The sequence below is a fragment of the Rhamphochromis sp. 'chilingali' genome, assembly GCF_963969265.1.
Source record: "Rhamphochromis sp. 'chilingali' genome assembly, chromosome: 15".
Taxonomy (NCBI): domain Eukaryota; kingdom Metazoa; phylum Chordata; class Actinopteri; order Cichliformes; family Cichlidae; genus Rhamphochromis; species Rhamphochromis sp. 'chilingali'.
The window spans coordinates 9,728,579-9,745,454 of NC_137942.1; the positions used below are offsets into that span (position 1 = coordinate 9,728,579).

Below are 16,876 nucleotides of genomic sequence, written 5' to 3' on the forward strand. Positions count from 1 at the left end.
ATCAAATCAAACTCAGTGCGCAAAATAATACAATTTCTACGAGACAAAACCCCACAAATCTATATTTAAATCTGTGCATTAATAGATCGTCACTTGTGTAAATTTGTCTCCAATCTGACTTAGTTTGCTTGTATATATTACAGAAAATCAACCGATAAACCGTGTGTGATGGAAGCTCGTATAAAAACATTTGGATAGTCATTTGGCTTGGAAATGAGAGGCTTATTTCTGAGGACGCTGATTTAGTCTGCAGCTCGAATGCTGCAAATGAGACTCTTAATATCTCGGCCATAATTAATTGCGCAAATTTGTTTCTATTAAATAAAACTAACACATACTGAGAAAACTCTATTAGCCTTAATTAAGCTTGATATCCTAATTTAGGGAATGTGTGGCTGAAAACAAGCCGTTTTGGTAGATTTTTTTTTCTCTGTCTTTCTCCGATATGAAAAGCCTACCAGCTTTCTGCCTTTGGGCTGCTTTTCCTCCTTTGAGAGTTGGAAATGAGAAATGGAAATGGAAATACCAGGAGGTGCTAAATTAGCTGCCTGATCTGCACTTATTGCCGCATACAGGCCCCTATTACTTTGCCAATCTGTGCCTCTCTTTTAGCATTCCGGGCATGGAGAAGCTTCGAGATAGCAGATTTATCAAATGGGAAAATGAATGCATGATGATCAGTTAAATTGAAAATCAGCGTCTGCATGACAGCCCGACCTGACACCTCCGTAATTAGAAAGAAAAATGATGGCGTCCGATGCATAATAGAGCAAAAACAATTTACACTCTCCCATAATGATCCGGCGTTCAAATTGAAAATTTCTCCGGGTATAAATTGAATTCATAAAGTATGATTCATGGACGACACATCTCCTGGAGGCTGCCTGGGCATATCGATTGATAGTTTGTCTTGAATCATGCAGCGTGCAGCTCTCAGGCAAGAAAAGCTTAACTACTTAAGCAAATCGCTAATTTCACCTTAAGGCCACCAATGTGCAGCCAGCGATACTCCTATTCAGTGCGTTAATGAATTATGGATGAACTGGGCATACGTCCCAAATAGCCTCAGAGTAGCATGGAAAAACACACACCGAAGAATATTAGGGGTTATTTCAAATTGGCTTCGGTTATCCCACAATTTAGTAAATACACCATTTTTTTAACCAAATCGCAGTGGTTGCAGTTTGGTCTTTTCTGTCTGCATTTGTGTCAGAGTTTAGAACGGAAACGCGCAAAATGTAATCCATTATGCATCATACAAAAACACTGCAAAACTCCCCTCAAAACTGGGATTAATAGCGGAATGTAAAATAAATTAATAATAAAAGAAGAAGCACAAAATCGATGTGGAATCTATCATCTCAGCACTATAAACACCATGCAGAGATACACCTCTAACCCAGAGCCGTGCAGGCCTAATCTTGTACGTGTTCACTGCGTGTGCCATGTTGGCTGCGCTTGCCCCTGCCCCCCACCAACCTAATAAGACATTGCTTCCTAGAGCAAACAGCTGCATGGGTTGAAATTTATGTAAATATTTTGAAAGGGACACTGGCTCAGAAATTCATTTGCGCCGGCTCAGATGTAAAGCTCACCCCTCTTATTTTCAATTTATTTGCAAATCAAGACCCAAAGAGAACACTAAAGGGCTTGTGGCTCTTAATAGTGAACCAGCAACTCTACATATAGCTGGACGGGATTTATTTTGTTGTTGTTTTTGTTGTAGTTTTGTCTAAAGATTTTATATATATATATATATATATATATATATATATATATATATATATATATATATATATATATATATATATATATATATATATATATATATATATATATGTTGCTACACAGTCGCCTCGACATTTCTTCCTTTGGTCGTCTTGATATTGTGGTCAACACTGCTAATATTGCAAAAGGGAGCAGATGTCCCAGATCCTGCACGGCATCCCTGGGGAACACCAACCCTATTAGAACAAATGTGTTCTGCTATTGTAAATAGGCACGTTTGCCTCAGCCCGTCCTATTACAGCCGACGCATGATCAATAGGCTGATAACACAGAAACATCAATGTAAAGCGACAGAACAATGAGGGATATCATCGAACATCTATCTTAATATAGCCCTGCTACAAGGGGCCCTGACAAAGTGGGGAGAGAGATAGAAGAAGAAGAAGGGGAGAGGAGGAAGAAAAAAAAGCTCATGAAAATGCCTCCCCACGAATCCCCATCTTCTATCCAATATGCACAAACACACACACTCCCAGCTGCCAGGGCTATTATTTTCCTATTTCAATTTGACACCCAGGCCTTTTCATGCTAATTCTATTATTCTTGGAAGTTTATGTGATTTCATATCACTAGAAATCGGTAATGTATTATAACCCCCTTTGAGCTAAAATAAACTGAATCCCCCTGCAGTAGCCACCGGGAAAATAATTACTTTCATATCAAAACTCTGCAGGAGTCGAGCGGGTCCTTTTCGCCTCAGGCTCGTAACCTCATTTCAGTGGGGGCTTATAGATGAATAAATTTGTTAAGGCAATATACAAAGTACAACATGAGATTTCTTAAGAAAGCCCTTCCTTCTGTAGTCCTGCACTGGATGTGCTGCTATTTAAGGTCTCACACGGTTTGAGGTGCTTGTATACAATAGATTTATTTAAGAAAAACCTTACATATATAAATAGTATAATACCTTTCTTACAGCTCTTGAGGATTTTTGTTGGTGTCGTGGTCTCGTGTTTTGTTTTTCTTGACAAGTTATCACACATTAAAGGATATCTATAGACTCCCGACTCGCACACACATACACACTCGCAGAGATTGGGAGAGAGAGAAGGAGACGAGAGAGAGAGAGAGAGAGCACATTGTCAAAATATCAGCTGGGGAGGGGGGGCTAGAAATTAGATGCAAAGATGTAGATTCTGGTTAACCTTTGGCCTAATGAAATGTGTAGTTTAGGGGCTATATCGATATGGTTCTGCTGTTTTTCTTTCTTTTTTTCTTTAACCCCCCCTGCTCATTTATTCCATGTCGACATGTTCTTTAGAGTCTGTCTTTGTATCTGCAGGACAGTCACTGAGGACAGACTCGGAGCTGCTGGGGTGATCCTTGTTTTCTAAATGCTCTTTTTTGCCTGCATCCACAGACTCAACGAGCTGTGAACCGTGTTCGTGAGCGAAAGTCGAATCGCTGCAAATAACCGAGGTCTGAGTACTTTTGCCAGTGGAAAAGGCGGCCCTGGGCGGGCTCGTGTGCGGTGAATTTGTCTTTGCCTCTGATCCCACCTGTGCCCTTTGCGTGGTTTCTGCAGAGTCCGGCGAGCTGCTCGTACATCCCGCAGAACTCGCAGAGACGCTGCAGCGGACGTGAGCCTGGGTTCTTTCCGCCGGCGTGTCACAGTCAGAGTTTACTGCTGTTGTCGTCTTCAGGGCAGTTTGAGGAACAATGAATCCAAGCGGCTGTGTGATGGGATAGAGCAGGAAGTGTCCCTTCCCTATCAAAGGCCGTGAGGAGGGTAAGGCCGCGGGGTTGCGTCTCGGTCTGTGGTCCGAAAGGAGGCTTTCGACGCTAAAAGGGTTGAGTTTCTGCATGCTGGAGGCTCTGCTGTTGTTGGAACACAGGCTTGGCCCGTGACTGGGGTCGGGCGAGTCCAGCTCGGAGTCGCCAGCGTCCCTGTCCAAGTGTCTTTGGTTGTGGTTTTGGCTCTGGAGAGAGTGAGGTGTTTGGTCGCAGCTCGATTGCGTTTGATTTCCCCCCACAGAGTCAAAAGGTGGGCCTGTGTTGTGGTCACTGTCGGTCACATGCGACACCCCGCTGTCGCTGTCTGATCCCGGGGTGTGAAATAAATCCCCAGAAACAAGCTTGTTCTGGGACTTTAGCAGCCGGCGTTCCTGCTTTCGTTTCTTCTTCTCCAGCCTGCTCAGCTCTCTCCGGGCGATCTCCTCCGGGTCCATGGGCTCCCCGCTGCAGCTGGTGGGGTGGGCGTTGTGAGCAGGTCGACCTGGACCTTTCTTTGTGTTCTCCTTTTTCCTCCATTTGGCTCTGCGATTTTGAAACCATACCTGCGGAGAAAAGAAAGGTGAACATGTGTGTAATGAGCACGTCTGTCATTGCAAAGGGGAAGTTAATTAGGCCCAAAATCGCCGGTGTGTTAACAATATGGTAATTAAACAAATACTCAGGTTATGTCTCGCTCTTGCTGAATTCTGTGCAGCTTTTTAATTAGGCCTTTGATTACATCCAAATAGCCTTAAATAAAAAGCTCTGGTTTTACATGATAACTGAAGTGTGGGTCATTAGAAGACTTCAAATAATATTTTTCAAGGTAAACTCTCGAATACGATCAAACTTTGCAAACTTCTACTTGGCTGTCTTCAAAAATTTAACCAATAAAATAATCAAATAAAACCAAAACAAACAAAACAAAACAGGTATGTTAGGGACATATATCTCATGTCTTATTATATCTCATTATTTTTGGTTATATTTTAACATATATGACGAATATAAGCCAACATTGCCCCCCAAATAATTACCTAAAACTTCATCACTTGTTTGTTATTTTAAAGAAACCTGTTATTATTATATTTATGCACTAACATAATTTATGAAATGCCAGAAAAAACACAATCATATTGTGAAATATTTTATTTATTACAAAAACATATCCTACATATAATAGAGCTTATATTATTTCCCAAATTTCCCCATACTGCTGAAAGACTGAGTTACACTTTCTGTCTCTGTATAGCTTAAAATTGAAAACCTAATCTTTATCATGGATAAATAAAACGTAAACAAAGAGATAACAGAGAGACAGAGCTCACAGTCACGACTCGGATTCATAAAAATAAATACGTATTTACCTGAACCCTTGATTCTATCAAGTCCAACCGGAGAGCCAGTGCCTCCCTCATGAACACGTCCGGATAGTGACTCTCATTAAAAGCCTTTTCTAATTCCTCCAGCTGCCAACCTGTGAAATTTGTGCGAGTTCTTCGCCTCTTGCAGCCAGGGCTATCTTTGTCTGGGTCTCCCGAGTCTGACAGCAGAATGAGAATAAATGTAAACAGAGGATAAGTATTTTTTTTTTCTTTTAATTGTCACATTTTAGTATATTTTTAACAGCGTCGGTGTCATGCACGGGTAAAGGGTTTTGCAAAGTTTAGACCCGAAAATTATGGTCTCATTTGAAAATTTGCAGCATTTCACACGTGTGTGTTGCAGCTTCCACGCAATTCTTTCTTTTAAATAAATAAATAAATAAATAAGCAAAGCTTAAAACACTAACACGGGCATTCCCCTGCTCCAGTGATTACTGACTGACAGAAACATTGTTTTCCTTGGATGCATCTTCAGCTTTCGATGAATGAAATGAAGTCGGGGGGCGAAGAAGATAAATCTGTGCCTGTGTGCGAGGTTCTGCTCGCCTTTTAAACACGCGATGAAGAAGACAACTTGTATCGCAACATCCTGTCTTTGTTTCTTTCTGGGTTTTTTGTCTCTGTGCAACAAGCCAGCATTGATGGGAGGTTATTGTGTGCTGTGTAATGTGGCTTACCTGTCAGTTTGTACTGCTGATTATCTCCATTCATCCCGCAACCCGAAGACAAGAGGGGGTTGGAATTACCCACTGAAGCCGCGCACGAACCATTAAGTAATCCGTCTATTGAGAAAGGAACCGCGGACGCAGATTGAAGTTGATGCCCGGCTAATTCGTAAACGTGATGGTGGCTCAGATGGTACGGGAAGCCCACCATCCCGCCGAGAGAGCCTCCGAACTGGGCGTGAGGTGGATCCAGTATCCTGCTGTCCATCATCCCGCAGGCAAAAGGAAACGACGTCTGGAGGCCGGTGATGGGAATTTAAAAAGCATGCAGTGAGTGTGGCCAACGAGTAGGGGACATGATGTGAAGGGAGCGATGAGCTGTACTTTATCCACATGAACCTCCCAATAATTAGCCCAGGCTCTGGGAATATGAGACCCAATGAAAAGCGGTAATGGACTCTGACGTCAGAGACGCGCTCTGCAAACGCTCCCCGTATCGATTGCTAATTAAAGCTGACATCCACCTCAATAAACAATATCAGAGCTGTCACAACAAGACAGGAGGGCTTTGATAAGAACTACATCGCAACTACACGGGGGACCCACCGGGAGGAAGGGCTCACTGAATGCCGGGAAGAAAAGGCTACAGGCGGATAGATTAGGCCACAGGCTCGATCCCAGACTTTTTGTTCACTAGAGGACCTGCAGATAGATAAATATTAGACCTGATTAAATAATAACGACAGTAATGATATATATGTATTTTTTATCACGTAGACCCATTGTCTTTAAATATGTTTGCTGATATTATTTTTTGACCCATTGTTTCTTTCTCTTTTTTACTTGCATGTATGAAGTGCAAAGGATGGGGATAAAGTAAAAGATATATATTAGTAAAAATTAAAAAAAGACCTCCGATCCTGGGGATGGCTGATCCTTTTTCTGCGGACAGTGGGGGTCAAGCATTGTCCCTAAACCCTACTTTGGGAACCACTGAGTTAAGAGGAACCCCCCACGTTAGGTATGGATCATCATTTAAATGCACTAAACCTTTTATACTCAGACAGGTCACCTGCAGGGCGTAAAACAAATAGGGTGATTGTTGGAAATATGGGTGTATTTAAAGGGTAGCTGAAGGCGCAAAGTGAAAGTCAACCGATAATACTTTTACTGTTACAAGGCGAAAGCTTCGATTACGACCAGGGTTTTATGAACAAAATACATAACTATATGAATAAAAGCGTCAGCTGCTAGAGATTACTGCTTAACATCAAAGACAATACAAGCGAGCAGAATTAACAACAACAACAACAACAACAACAACAACAAAAAAAAGCCAGTCCCATATGTGCACTATACAAACATACACAACATTTCATGTCAGGAAACAAAAGTGGAAAGCTCCCCTGCTTGTGCAACCTGGCACTCAATATGTGACTAGCCTAAATCCTATCTGCTCATTAGGTTTTCAAATAATTAATTCGACTTTATTTATCCCAAGTCTGGCGCTGTCATAATGTTAATCAGAGTTGAAATTTCGCACCCCACTCATTCCCTGACCCTTGGCACCCGGATTGGCATGTTGTAATAACCTGAATCTCTCAACAGAAGCTGCGATAATTGTTACCCTATTAGCATGCAAATTGTTTAATTAATATTATTATGAGGAAGTATATAATCCGATCGTCACTTGACCCCCAAGCCCAAATAACAACCCTCTGTATTTCAGCGTGTAGCTCTACATTTTAATGAACTCCTCAGAAATGATCTCGCCCATTTATCCATCTTCCTTTTTAGCAGCGGTGGGCTTGTCTTTGAAGCGCTCTCTCTTTGTATTTTAACTTTAATTTTAACGCACATGGCCAAGATCTTATGAATAATTCCTCCCCGCTCATTCCCCTTTTTTTGAACATCTAAAATTCAATAATTGCTTTTAGTCAATCCCAAGCATATATATGGGTTGCACCCCCCACCCCACCCCCCACTCCCCCCACTCGGGCGCACACAGGAGCTCAGTGAAAAGCAGCCCTTGACACAGTCTCCTGAGACATTGCATTCAAATCCGTTTTTCTACAACGGGTGACATTGTCAGATTCTAGCTTTAATTAACCCGATAATAAGGCGAACAAGGCCAGCATTCAGCCGCGACGCTGCCCTGCCTTGTTACCTTTTTTACAACTGGACCTTTTGGCAGTTGTTCAGAGGCAAAAAAGAAAAAGAAAATATTAATGTTTTTTGTCTTCCTGATTTATATGTCCACGCCGTTTGTTACAACAGGACACAACATCTTTATTGCATTTATGTATTGTTGATCTGAATCAATAAGTGCACAGGGCCTATAAACTAATTGATTAACTTTCTATCCAGGAAGATAAATTCCACGACAAGTAAATAGGGGAGGCTGACAGATACACACTAATGCAATTTCAACACTTTCCTTTAAAAATAATTGTAAATTACAGCACTTGACAAGCCTAAGGTGTGCACTTACACGTAGAAAACAGCTTGCTCTGTCTAAAGCAACTCAACATTATCGTGACATTTTCCTGCTACTTGATATTTCCCTATGGATGGCTCATTTCTCACTTTGAGGCTTAGTCTCTTTCCTTATGCACAGATTCAATGACAAAAGGCCTCCCCAACCCTTAGTAATATATTTAAATTCATTCTTAAGGCTAATAGCAGAATAGTCACGCAGACTGAAGCCCTGAGAGTGTGTTTTTCCTCTTATATGAGCGCCATATACTCGGAGCTACGCACACCTTATAGTTTTATTCTACCACTGCATCAATCCTCGCGTATTTAAATCATTTATAGGAGTGTTAAATGTTGCTTTATTCTCTTAGGGGTGCTCTTAAGGTGGCTGCTATAGGCTGTAAATCAACTACTCGCCACAGTGATGAATTAGGTGAAGAAAAACAGCAGTGGCAGTGCTAAACTCCCCTTAGCACACAAACTCCCCATGCCCACTCATTCATTTACTAGTCATACTCTAATCAAGGGATCAAAGGACCAAGCGAGCAGACTATAGGAACTCAGACGCATATTTGCCTAGAGTTTTACACCCATTAAAGTTATTATTTTTAACTAAATAACCTGAAGTTAACTTTGTGTACTTGCACTTTATCTTCCCCTCCCTAAATAAGGCTCTTTAATGCCAACTTTGTGTGTTGTTTGTCTGTTTGGCTGAGCATCCAATAAGAGGATTTTGCAGCAGCACACTCACCTGACTCCAGATAACCAGATAACTGAAATTCATAGGCTTGCCAACTTAATATAGGTGTTCAAATGATACACCCCAATCCCCTCCCAACCACCCCCCTCACCCCAAAAAAGACAGAGGCCTTATCAACATGCCCATCCAACACTGATGCCTACTTTAGTAGCAGAGAATCAAATTCATTTTTAATTAGGCAGGCAAATTAATAGGCAGCAGTTTAGGAGTTTAATTACTCAATTAACTTCACGCACGTTAATTTTTAACTATCTAAATTAGGTTGCACATTATTCGATTTGATGATAATTATAGAATTAAATCTAAATTAATTGTTTTGGATGATTTGGATGAACTAGATGCAATTCCAATTAAACAGCAGGAGGAAAAAAAAGCTGGTTGCCATTTTAAGCTCGCAAATCCTTTGATTCGATTTTAAGCAAGAAACTCTGCCTAGAAATTTTCCTCTGATCCTACAAATTCTCTTTCCCTCTAATCCCACAATTAAAAGTTTCCTCCCATCTAATTATCTGTAATTGTGCCGCTGTCAAAGTAGAATGGAGAAGTGAAAGCGATTGATTTGGACTTTTAATTCAGTTCATTTCTGATAGAAGAGAAAGTAATTCCCTTCAAATTACCTCATTCAATCCTGACACCCTAATGCCCTTCAAAATCTTTTTTTACTCCCCAGCATTTATATATTAAAAATGAAGCTAGAATGACTAGTGCCTCCTAATAATAATAACCAAACTTCCATTAGAATAATAATTTCATTTCAATTAAAACTGACTTATCACCTTTGCTAAAACGTGCTTAATATGCCGAAAATTATCAGTGCTTGAAGGAGCCCAAACTGGGGAGTCTAATTGTAATCAGCAAATCAGAGGTGCTTGTCGCTGCCGTGCCTTTGCAGAGAGGCAGTCTCGGAAATAGAACTAATTTACTCAACTCCCCCGGGAAATCCGCTCAACAGATTAACATTTTCAAAATATAGTAATGATATAATTTGAGAAATGGTGACGCCAATTTGTGAGGAGCCTTTGTGCAGAATAATTTGCATTTTTTTCCCTTCGCCATCGCCTGCATTTTGCCCCCGTTAATTACAGCTCCGCAGATGAAGGGTGTGCTGTTTGACTCAGTGCTTATTATTCAACTTCAATCTAATAATTCAACTCTACAGTTATATGACAAAGTGTAGCCTATCCACATTTTAAGCCACCCTGCGTATAATCCCAAATGGGTGTGGATGGGTGAAAATGTGAATAGGTGCATATATGCATGCAGTTTGCCTGTCACCGTGTGCGTTATTGCAGTCAGTGCAGCCTCTGTGCTTGGCTGTGCTTAAGACTTGTACTTACAAGTGATGGGTTTGTCTGATTTGAAGCAGCATCCTCCAAAACTTCAATAAATAAACGCTCCTGCCCTTCAGCTCACCTTCTGCCTACACGCTGTGCAGGTAAACTGCTCAAGAGCCGCATCCCCAAACTTTGACAACTAATCAAAGTATTAAATAAAAAACTGCGGATAAAGTTGAGTGGAGGCCACAGACATGTAGCTATTTTTTAACCGTCCAATATTAACTAGTTGCTAGGCTTGTTCACTTTACAAGCCAACTTGGAAGTGATGGCAGGATTACCATCAATCCCTCGCTGTTTCCTCGCTGCAGAGCTGGTAGAGAGAGCGGTGACTGTACTCTGCAGCCCGGCCATCTGCTTCTGTACAAAAAAATACAAAAAAAAAAAAAACAACCCCAGAGATATTCACTAGAACTACACTGGGGATAAACAAGGCGAAAAAAATACATTTTGAAGCTCAATATGAGCTTTTCAAATGTTTGCTCGACAAACTTTAGCTGCATGTTTTAAGACTGCTCATGCTCTACAAAGGATTTTTGAAAAATTTGCTTGCTGTTATTATTGTGTTTCTCATCAAGCTGGTATTTTCTCCATGAATACAATCATGCTCACACATTCTATGTGGTTTACTTTGTTACAAGCCTTCCTCTCACACAGTTTATACACTTACACACTATGGATCCATACATTTCTAAACCTACAGGCCACCTTGACCCCACATCAGAGCTCCACCAAAACCCCGTCTCAAGGGACGCGTTAGTGGTGGATAATAAGACCTGCTGTGCCCTCTAGTGGCTGGTCACTTTCAGTTGTTTGGCAAAAGGTAGGTAGTGGACAGACACACAAAAATAATAAAGACACCTTTGAAGAGGTTCACTATATCTAGATAAATCCCACAAAATAAAACAAATACCACAGATGGGTGCAATTTAATCTGAAACACATTCCTCACCATGTCACTGACCTATGATCTCTTAATAAGCCCACAGCTCGAAATGTCAAAAGCACACAAGTTTGACAACGCTGACTTTTTAAATAGCTTTTTATTAAATATTGATGGCCTGAATTTAGGTGAAGACGTTTCATCAGATTTTGAGTGAAGAATAGAGATTTAAGACTTTTTCTTTTCTTTAGATGTACTTTTGTATTACTCAAATCCTCTATTGAGTTGTTGCTGTAATCCTCTAATACAACTGATAATCTAACTGCATCCTGAACAATAGCAGAAGAAGAGGAGGTTTGAGTCCACAATGTGTGAGGAAGGGATGTGTGCAGAGCACCAGGTGTTTTCAGAGTAGTGCCATCTGGCCTCAGCTTTGGCAGCTTATGAGGCAGGTGCTGTAGAACAGCAGAGATATTTAAGCTGTGTAACTGCTTCTGTCAGTACCCTGTGATCCACTCGCCTACTACACAAACATCTCAGTGGGGAAATATTTCTACTGATGTCACTTAGATCGCTTCCTTTATTGATTCTTTTATAAATAATTATGCTGTAATTATGAAGGATCTCAAATACACACAACATTTTTAAATATTTGTGTAAATCATTAAAGTACTGGAGATATTTGGTCAGTCATTCGAACTACAGAAGCTTTAAATGCAGTAAAATATAGGCTGCTGTTATCATGCGAATGTCTTTTTTAGTGTAACTTCTTTGTCTTTGTGTTGGAAATTTGAATCATTAAAGAAATGACTGGATTTCTGAGTCATTATGACCATATAAACAAAAAAACATTGCATTTGCAAAGTGTAACTGTTGTGTCAGGAATTGTGGATCTCCCTTAACCCAGAGAGTGCCAGCTTGTGGAAGAATCCTGCTGCCATCATCTGGTGAAACCTGCAAAGACACCACTTAGTGGGGAATTAAACCAACAGGGTTTCTGCTCTGATAAATTAACATTTTAAGCCATCATTTTGCGCAAGATTTAAACTGTGTGCCATCTAAAACAATGCTAAAGTCTATTTCACTACATTATGCTCACTCATTATAGGGAACAGTCCAAACTAAAATTTAGGAATCCATTCCTGGCAAATTATCAGAAGATTGGATGATTGGTCCTGGATTTAAATATTTAATGTCGATTGGAATTATTATTATATGGCTCTATAAAACTTTTTAATAAAACTGAATTACACACATTTTCATGAACTGCATTACTTTCAAGGAGTCTTTTGGGGTTGAATATTTCAAAAGATAGAGAGCACTAAAATATTTTTCTGGCTGACAAATCATATCTGTGATGATCAATTTGCCAGGGAGACACTTAACTGTAATTCCAGGACCACAAAATGGCATGTATTATGAATCCTATTCAGTCTAAATCAAGTTAGCTAAAACCAAACAATAGTAAAATTGAGAATTTTAGCCAAACCTTGAATACAGCACATAATTAACACCAAAGTATGGATGATTGTTATTCCCTGTTGGAGTTTTTTTTTTTTCTTCCTATCTCAAAAGGCTTATTATAAAAAGCTGTGAAACATCATATGAAACACAAAATCCTTTTTAATAGTCTTCTTCCTTTTCTTCTTCTGCTTCTTCTTCTTCTTCTTCTTCTTCTTCTTCTTCTTCTTCTTTTGGCTGCTTTCATTAAGGAGACACAGCAAATCATCTTTCTGCATTGCATGCTAACCCTAGCATCTTCCTCTGTCACACCAACCCTCTGCATGTCCTTCACTACATCCATGTATCTTCTGTGTGGTCTCCCTCTGTTTCCTCTGCCTGGCAGCTCTGTCTTAACATCCTTTGTCCTATGTATCCACTATCCCTCTATTCCATGTCCGAACCATCACAGCCTTGCCTCTTTGTCTCCAAACCTCTTACCCTAGCAGGTCCTGTGATATACTCATTTCTAATGTCCTTTTCGGTCACTCCCAATGAGAATCTGAGCATTTCAACTCTGCTACTTCCAACTCCGCCTCCTGTCTTTATGTTAGTGCTACCATCTCCAAACCATACATTATACAGGGTTTCAATTTACTTTACCAGTCACAGTCCCGACATTTAAAGTACTCTCACCTCCACACTCTTGCTTTTCCTTTTCTCCCCCTGATGCCAAACACACCTTCTCCCTTTTCTAACATTAGCACAGTTTCCACTGACATCCTGTTGGTCAATAGGCCTCACTATGTCTCATTACCATCTCACAAACCTTTCCTTCTATTCTTACTACTTATACCCAGGCATTCATCTACATCCACTCCACCCTACCTGCTCTCTTTTCTTCACATCTCTGGTGCACTGTTTTTTGGTTTGGTATGATATAAGTTATTTAAAATCATCCACCTTCTCTTTTTCTAGTCCTTGCATCTTTACTGTACTCTGTTCTACTGAGGTTCATTCCTCTTCTCTCCAAAGCATACCTCCACTCTCAAGGCTCTCTTTCACCTGTTCCTTACTGTATGAGTAGCTGTCAGCACACATCGTAGTCCATGGAAAGTTCTACCTGATCTCATCTGTCAACCTATCCATCACCACTGCAAACAAGAAAGGGCTTAGAGCTGAACCCTGATGTAATTGCACCTGTACGTTTAGCACATCTGTCACTCCTACCACATACATTACCACTATCTTGTTATCCTCATACATGCCCTGGATAACTCTCACTCTTGACTTCCCCACTCAGTACCAGTTCTTGTCTCAGTACTCTATCCTATGCTTTCTCTAGATCCACAAAGACACAGTGCAACTCCTTCTGACCATTTCTATATTTCTCCAGTGTCTGTTATGTATGGGCCTCAGGGGTCAAGCCCCACCCAATAAAGTCCTCATGTCTTTTCAGCTGAATTCTACTCATACACTAATAAGTTGCACTAATTTGTACAATTTGGCAATGAAAAACTTAAACACGACAAAAAAGTTATTGCACTGGAACCTCAGTTTAATTATTTGGTTCAAAGTAGTCCATCTTTATCTTTAAGCACCCTAACCTGCTGCACAGCTTTTCCAGTCAATACAAGTCCTGTTCTCGTTCCTTATTGTCCAGCCTTACATAAAACTCAGTGCAAGCCTTTTTTTTTCTTTGCCTTTGTCACAACTCTCTTAACATATGCCTGGACTCCAAGTACTCCTGTCTACCTTATTTAACACCCTAACTGTCCCACCTTTTCTTTGTCAATCTGTGTTGCCAATTATCCATCCATTCATCCATTAATAAACCAACGAAAACACATGACATACACTGCATTCAGTATCAACAAAGTCAAACAAGGGGATCAAAAATTAAACAAAAGTGTCACATTTCTTTTAAAAAACTCTGTACCTTCAAAAGGTTTGGATCCAAGACCTCAAATACGACTTAATGACAGGAACTGGATAATATGCTGATAATCCTTAACATCTAGTATCAAACCCATTGCTCTCCTATTTCAAGTTTCTTAACATAACCCACTCCACTGGAAAAATCCACTCTTTATGGATAAAATTTACAGTGCTTTAATGAATATGTTTTGGACTTGTGAAGATGTAAGGATGTGTCCCTTTTCTAGAAAACAAGTTTGGTCTTTAACAACAAAGATTTGCAGAATGCTGCTGCAGTACAAAATGTAAAACTTGATTATTTACTGATGACTTGGAACAATCTCAGAAGTCTGTTTCCTTCTTCCCTCACAGCCTGCAGGAAGAAGATATCCTGAGATGCATACAGAAGAGTAACAAATTACTCTTTTCAGCCTAGATTTAACCTGCAGATAAGGAAGAGAAATAATGAGAGACATTCTGCTTTTTCACACTAAATGAACTCCTACTAAACATACAACCAATATAAATTTGACTTCATGTCATTAAACAGTTTTGTCTGAAATATCTGGAAAGGTATTAAACTCAGGAGAAATGGTCTTGTAAATAATATAGTCCTATAAAGATCCTCGTTACACCCTTTCTTACTTCTGACTTCTATTGACCTTGTCTGTGAATAAAAGCAATGAAACTCAACAAACACCTATATACAGTTGAAAGGCTCTGGAAAAGCCCAGAAGGTGAAACTCAATTTTAGACTATTATGTCGAATTTATGATAATGATTCACTCTTACGCGTCACTTCAACTGATGAATAGGAGCCAGACAAAGGGAACTGTAGTGAGAAATTAATTAAGATACAACCCTTTTTTCAAGGACAATTAGCTGGCAGGGACTGTGAAGTGTTGGAAGTACATACAAGGCTGGGGAAAGAAATAGCCCCTGACAAGTAAAGTGTTCTTGACTGCATCGCTTGCCTGAAAAAAAATAATGTGCTTCAGAAAATGAAAATGCTGAAGAGATGTTAAGTGTCATTATGTTTCTCTGCACTCAAGAGAGGAACACATGGGAGTCTTTTGTTCAATGCTAGCCAGAGCTACAGGGAACCTGAGAAGCGGGTGTTCTTACACACAGATGTGAAGAATGCTTGATAGATTATTATTTAGGTCCTTTTTTTTTCAACTGCATTACATTTTGCTGGGGTTCATAATATCAATATTAAGGTGGTTATTATTCAAGCAAACTTTAAGCCACCACTATTATTACTAAGCTGGCTTACAGTGTCCTTATTCTCTGTGGAGCAGTTACACATTGTGACCACTATGGGTCGGTGTGAACAAGATAACATCCTGCAATGTATGAGAACTCCAACTACTCTACACACAGCACTAATGTGATTGTTAAAGGTTTTCATTGTTTTTCTTCGCTCAGTGTCTATTTAGGTTATAGCTCTATGAGCTGAATAAACAAAGTATGGCAAGATATACTTTGTTCATCACAGTTTGGGAAATATTTTAAAACCACAAACTAATTTTTCACTCCTCTTAAATAATGTTTTAGATGTAGAGTTTGCACTGGTCTCCACATCATAAAATCATAATTCAAACAGGTTACACATGTTTTTGTGACTTGTAGAAAACAGCTTTTCAGGTTAAATGTTTCAAAATAAAAGTAACCTGGTTCTCCGGCTGATATAAATGTGGTGATCAGTTTGCCAGAGATCCTAGTGATTCCAGGAACAAATTACAAGTATTTTCAACTCTTTTTAACTCTTTCTTCTTTTTTAAAAAATTAAGGGGAAAAGCAGACAAACTGATACAGGACACAATCAAATTCAAAGTATCCCATTTGTTACATTAAGTAGAGCTTCTGAAGGTTGTTTCATATTGTTAAAAAGCTGTGAAAATGTCTCAGGGAAGAGATTGGTAGGCACAGTCAAGATCCAAGTTGGGCTTTTCTTAAGACCAAAAAAATAAAATAAAATAAAAGAGCAAAAGCCTTCAATAGGATTGTTACTGGTACAGTTCATAGAAATAGGCTATGCAGAATACTGTAATGAATGACTTTGTATGCTTATAGCTGTTTATTTTATAATTATATGACACTAGTGTTACCATTCAGTTAGTGTATATGTTGGTACAAAGCCATTAGAATTTCATGATAAATCACAGTGTAACTTTTTCATTTATTATTACGTTTCTTTCTTTTGAAGATTGTTCATTTTTACGAGAGTAAATGCAAATATATAAAACGCTCATGTTGCCATGTCTGCCAGGTAGATACTGTAGTATGCTATGACACAATCTGATACTGTGCTTTGTCTTTGTTTCACTCACAGCCTGTGGTTTCACCTACTTAAAAAATATTTTTAAGAATGTCACACCACTTCCTGTGAAATAAAAAAAAACTGTCAGAATAGAGCAGTGTTTGTATACCCCTGTTTAAAATAATAAAAACAATAATAATCTCATTTAACTTTCTTAAAAAAATAATAAAATCTACCAATTTCTTTGTAGCAG

The 16,876-nt window shown here is 39.5% G+C and overlaps 1 protein-coding gene across 1 annotated transcript; it reads right to left on the reverse strand.

Moving 5' to 3' along the window:
* Positions 1–1,861: 1,861 nt before the first annotated feature.
* On the reverse strand, positions 1,862–5,988 carry uncx (UNC homeobox). Its single transcript, XM_080905808.1, has 3 exons — positions 5,564–5,988; positions 4,869–5,044; positions 1,862–4,064 (listed from the first exon to the last, which is right to left on the reverse strand). The coding sequence occupies exons 1-3, from the start codon at positions 5,820–5,822 to the stop codon at positions 3,024–3,026; spliced, it is 1,476 nt and encodes a 491-aa protein (XP_080761934.1). The 5' UTR covers positions 5,823–5,988; the 3' UTR covers positions 1,862–3,023.
* Between the last annotated feature and the right edge of the window lie 10,888 nt (positions 5,989–16,876).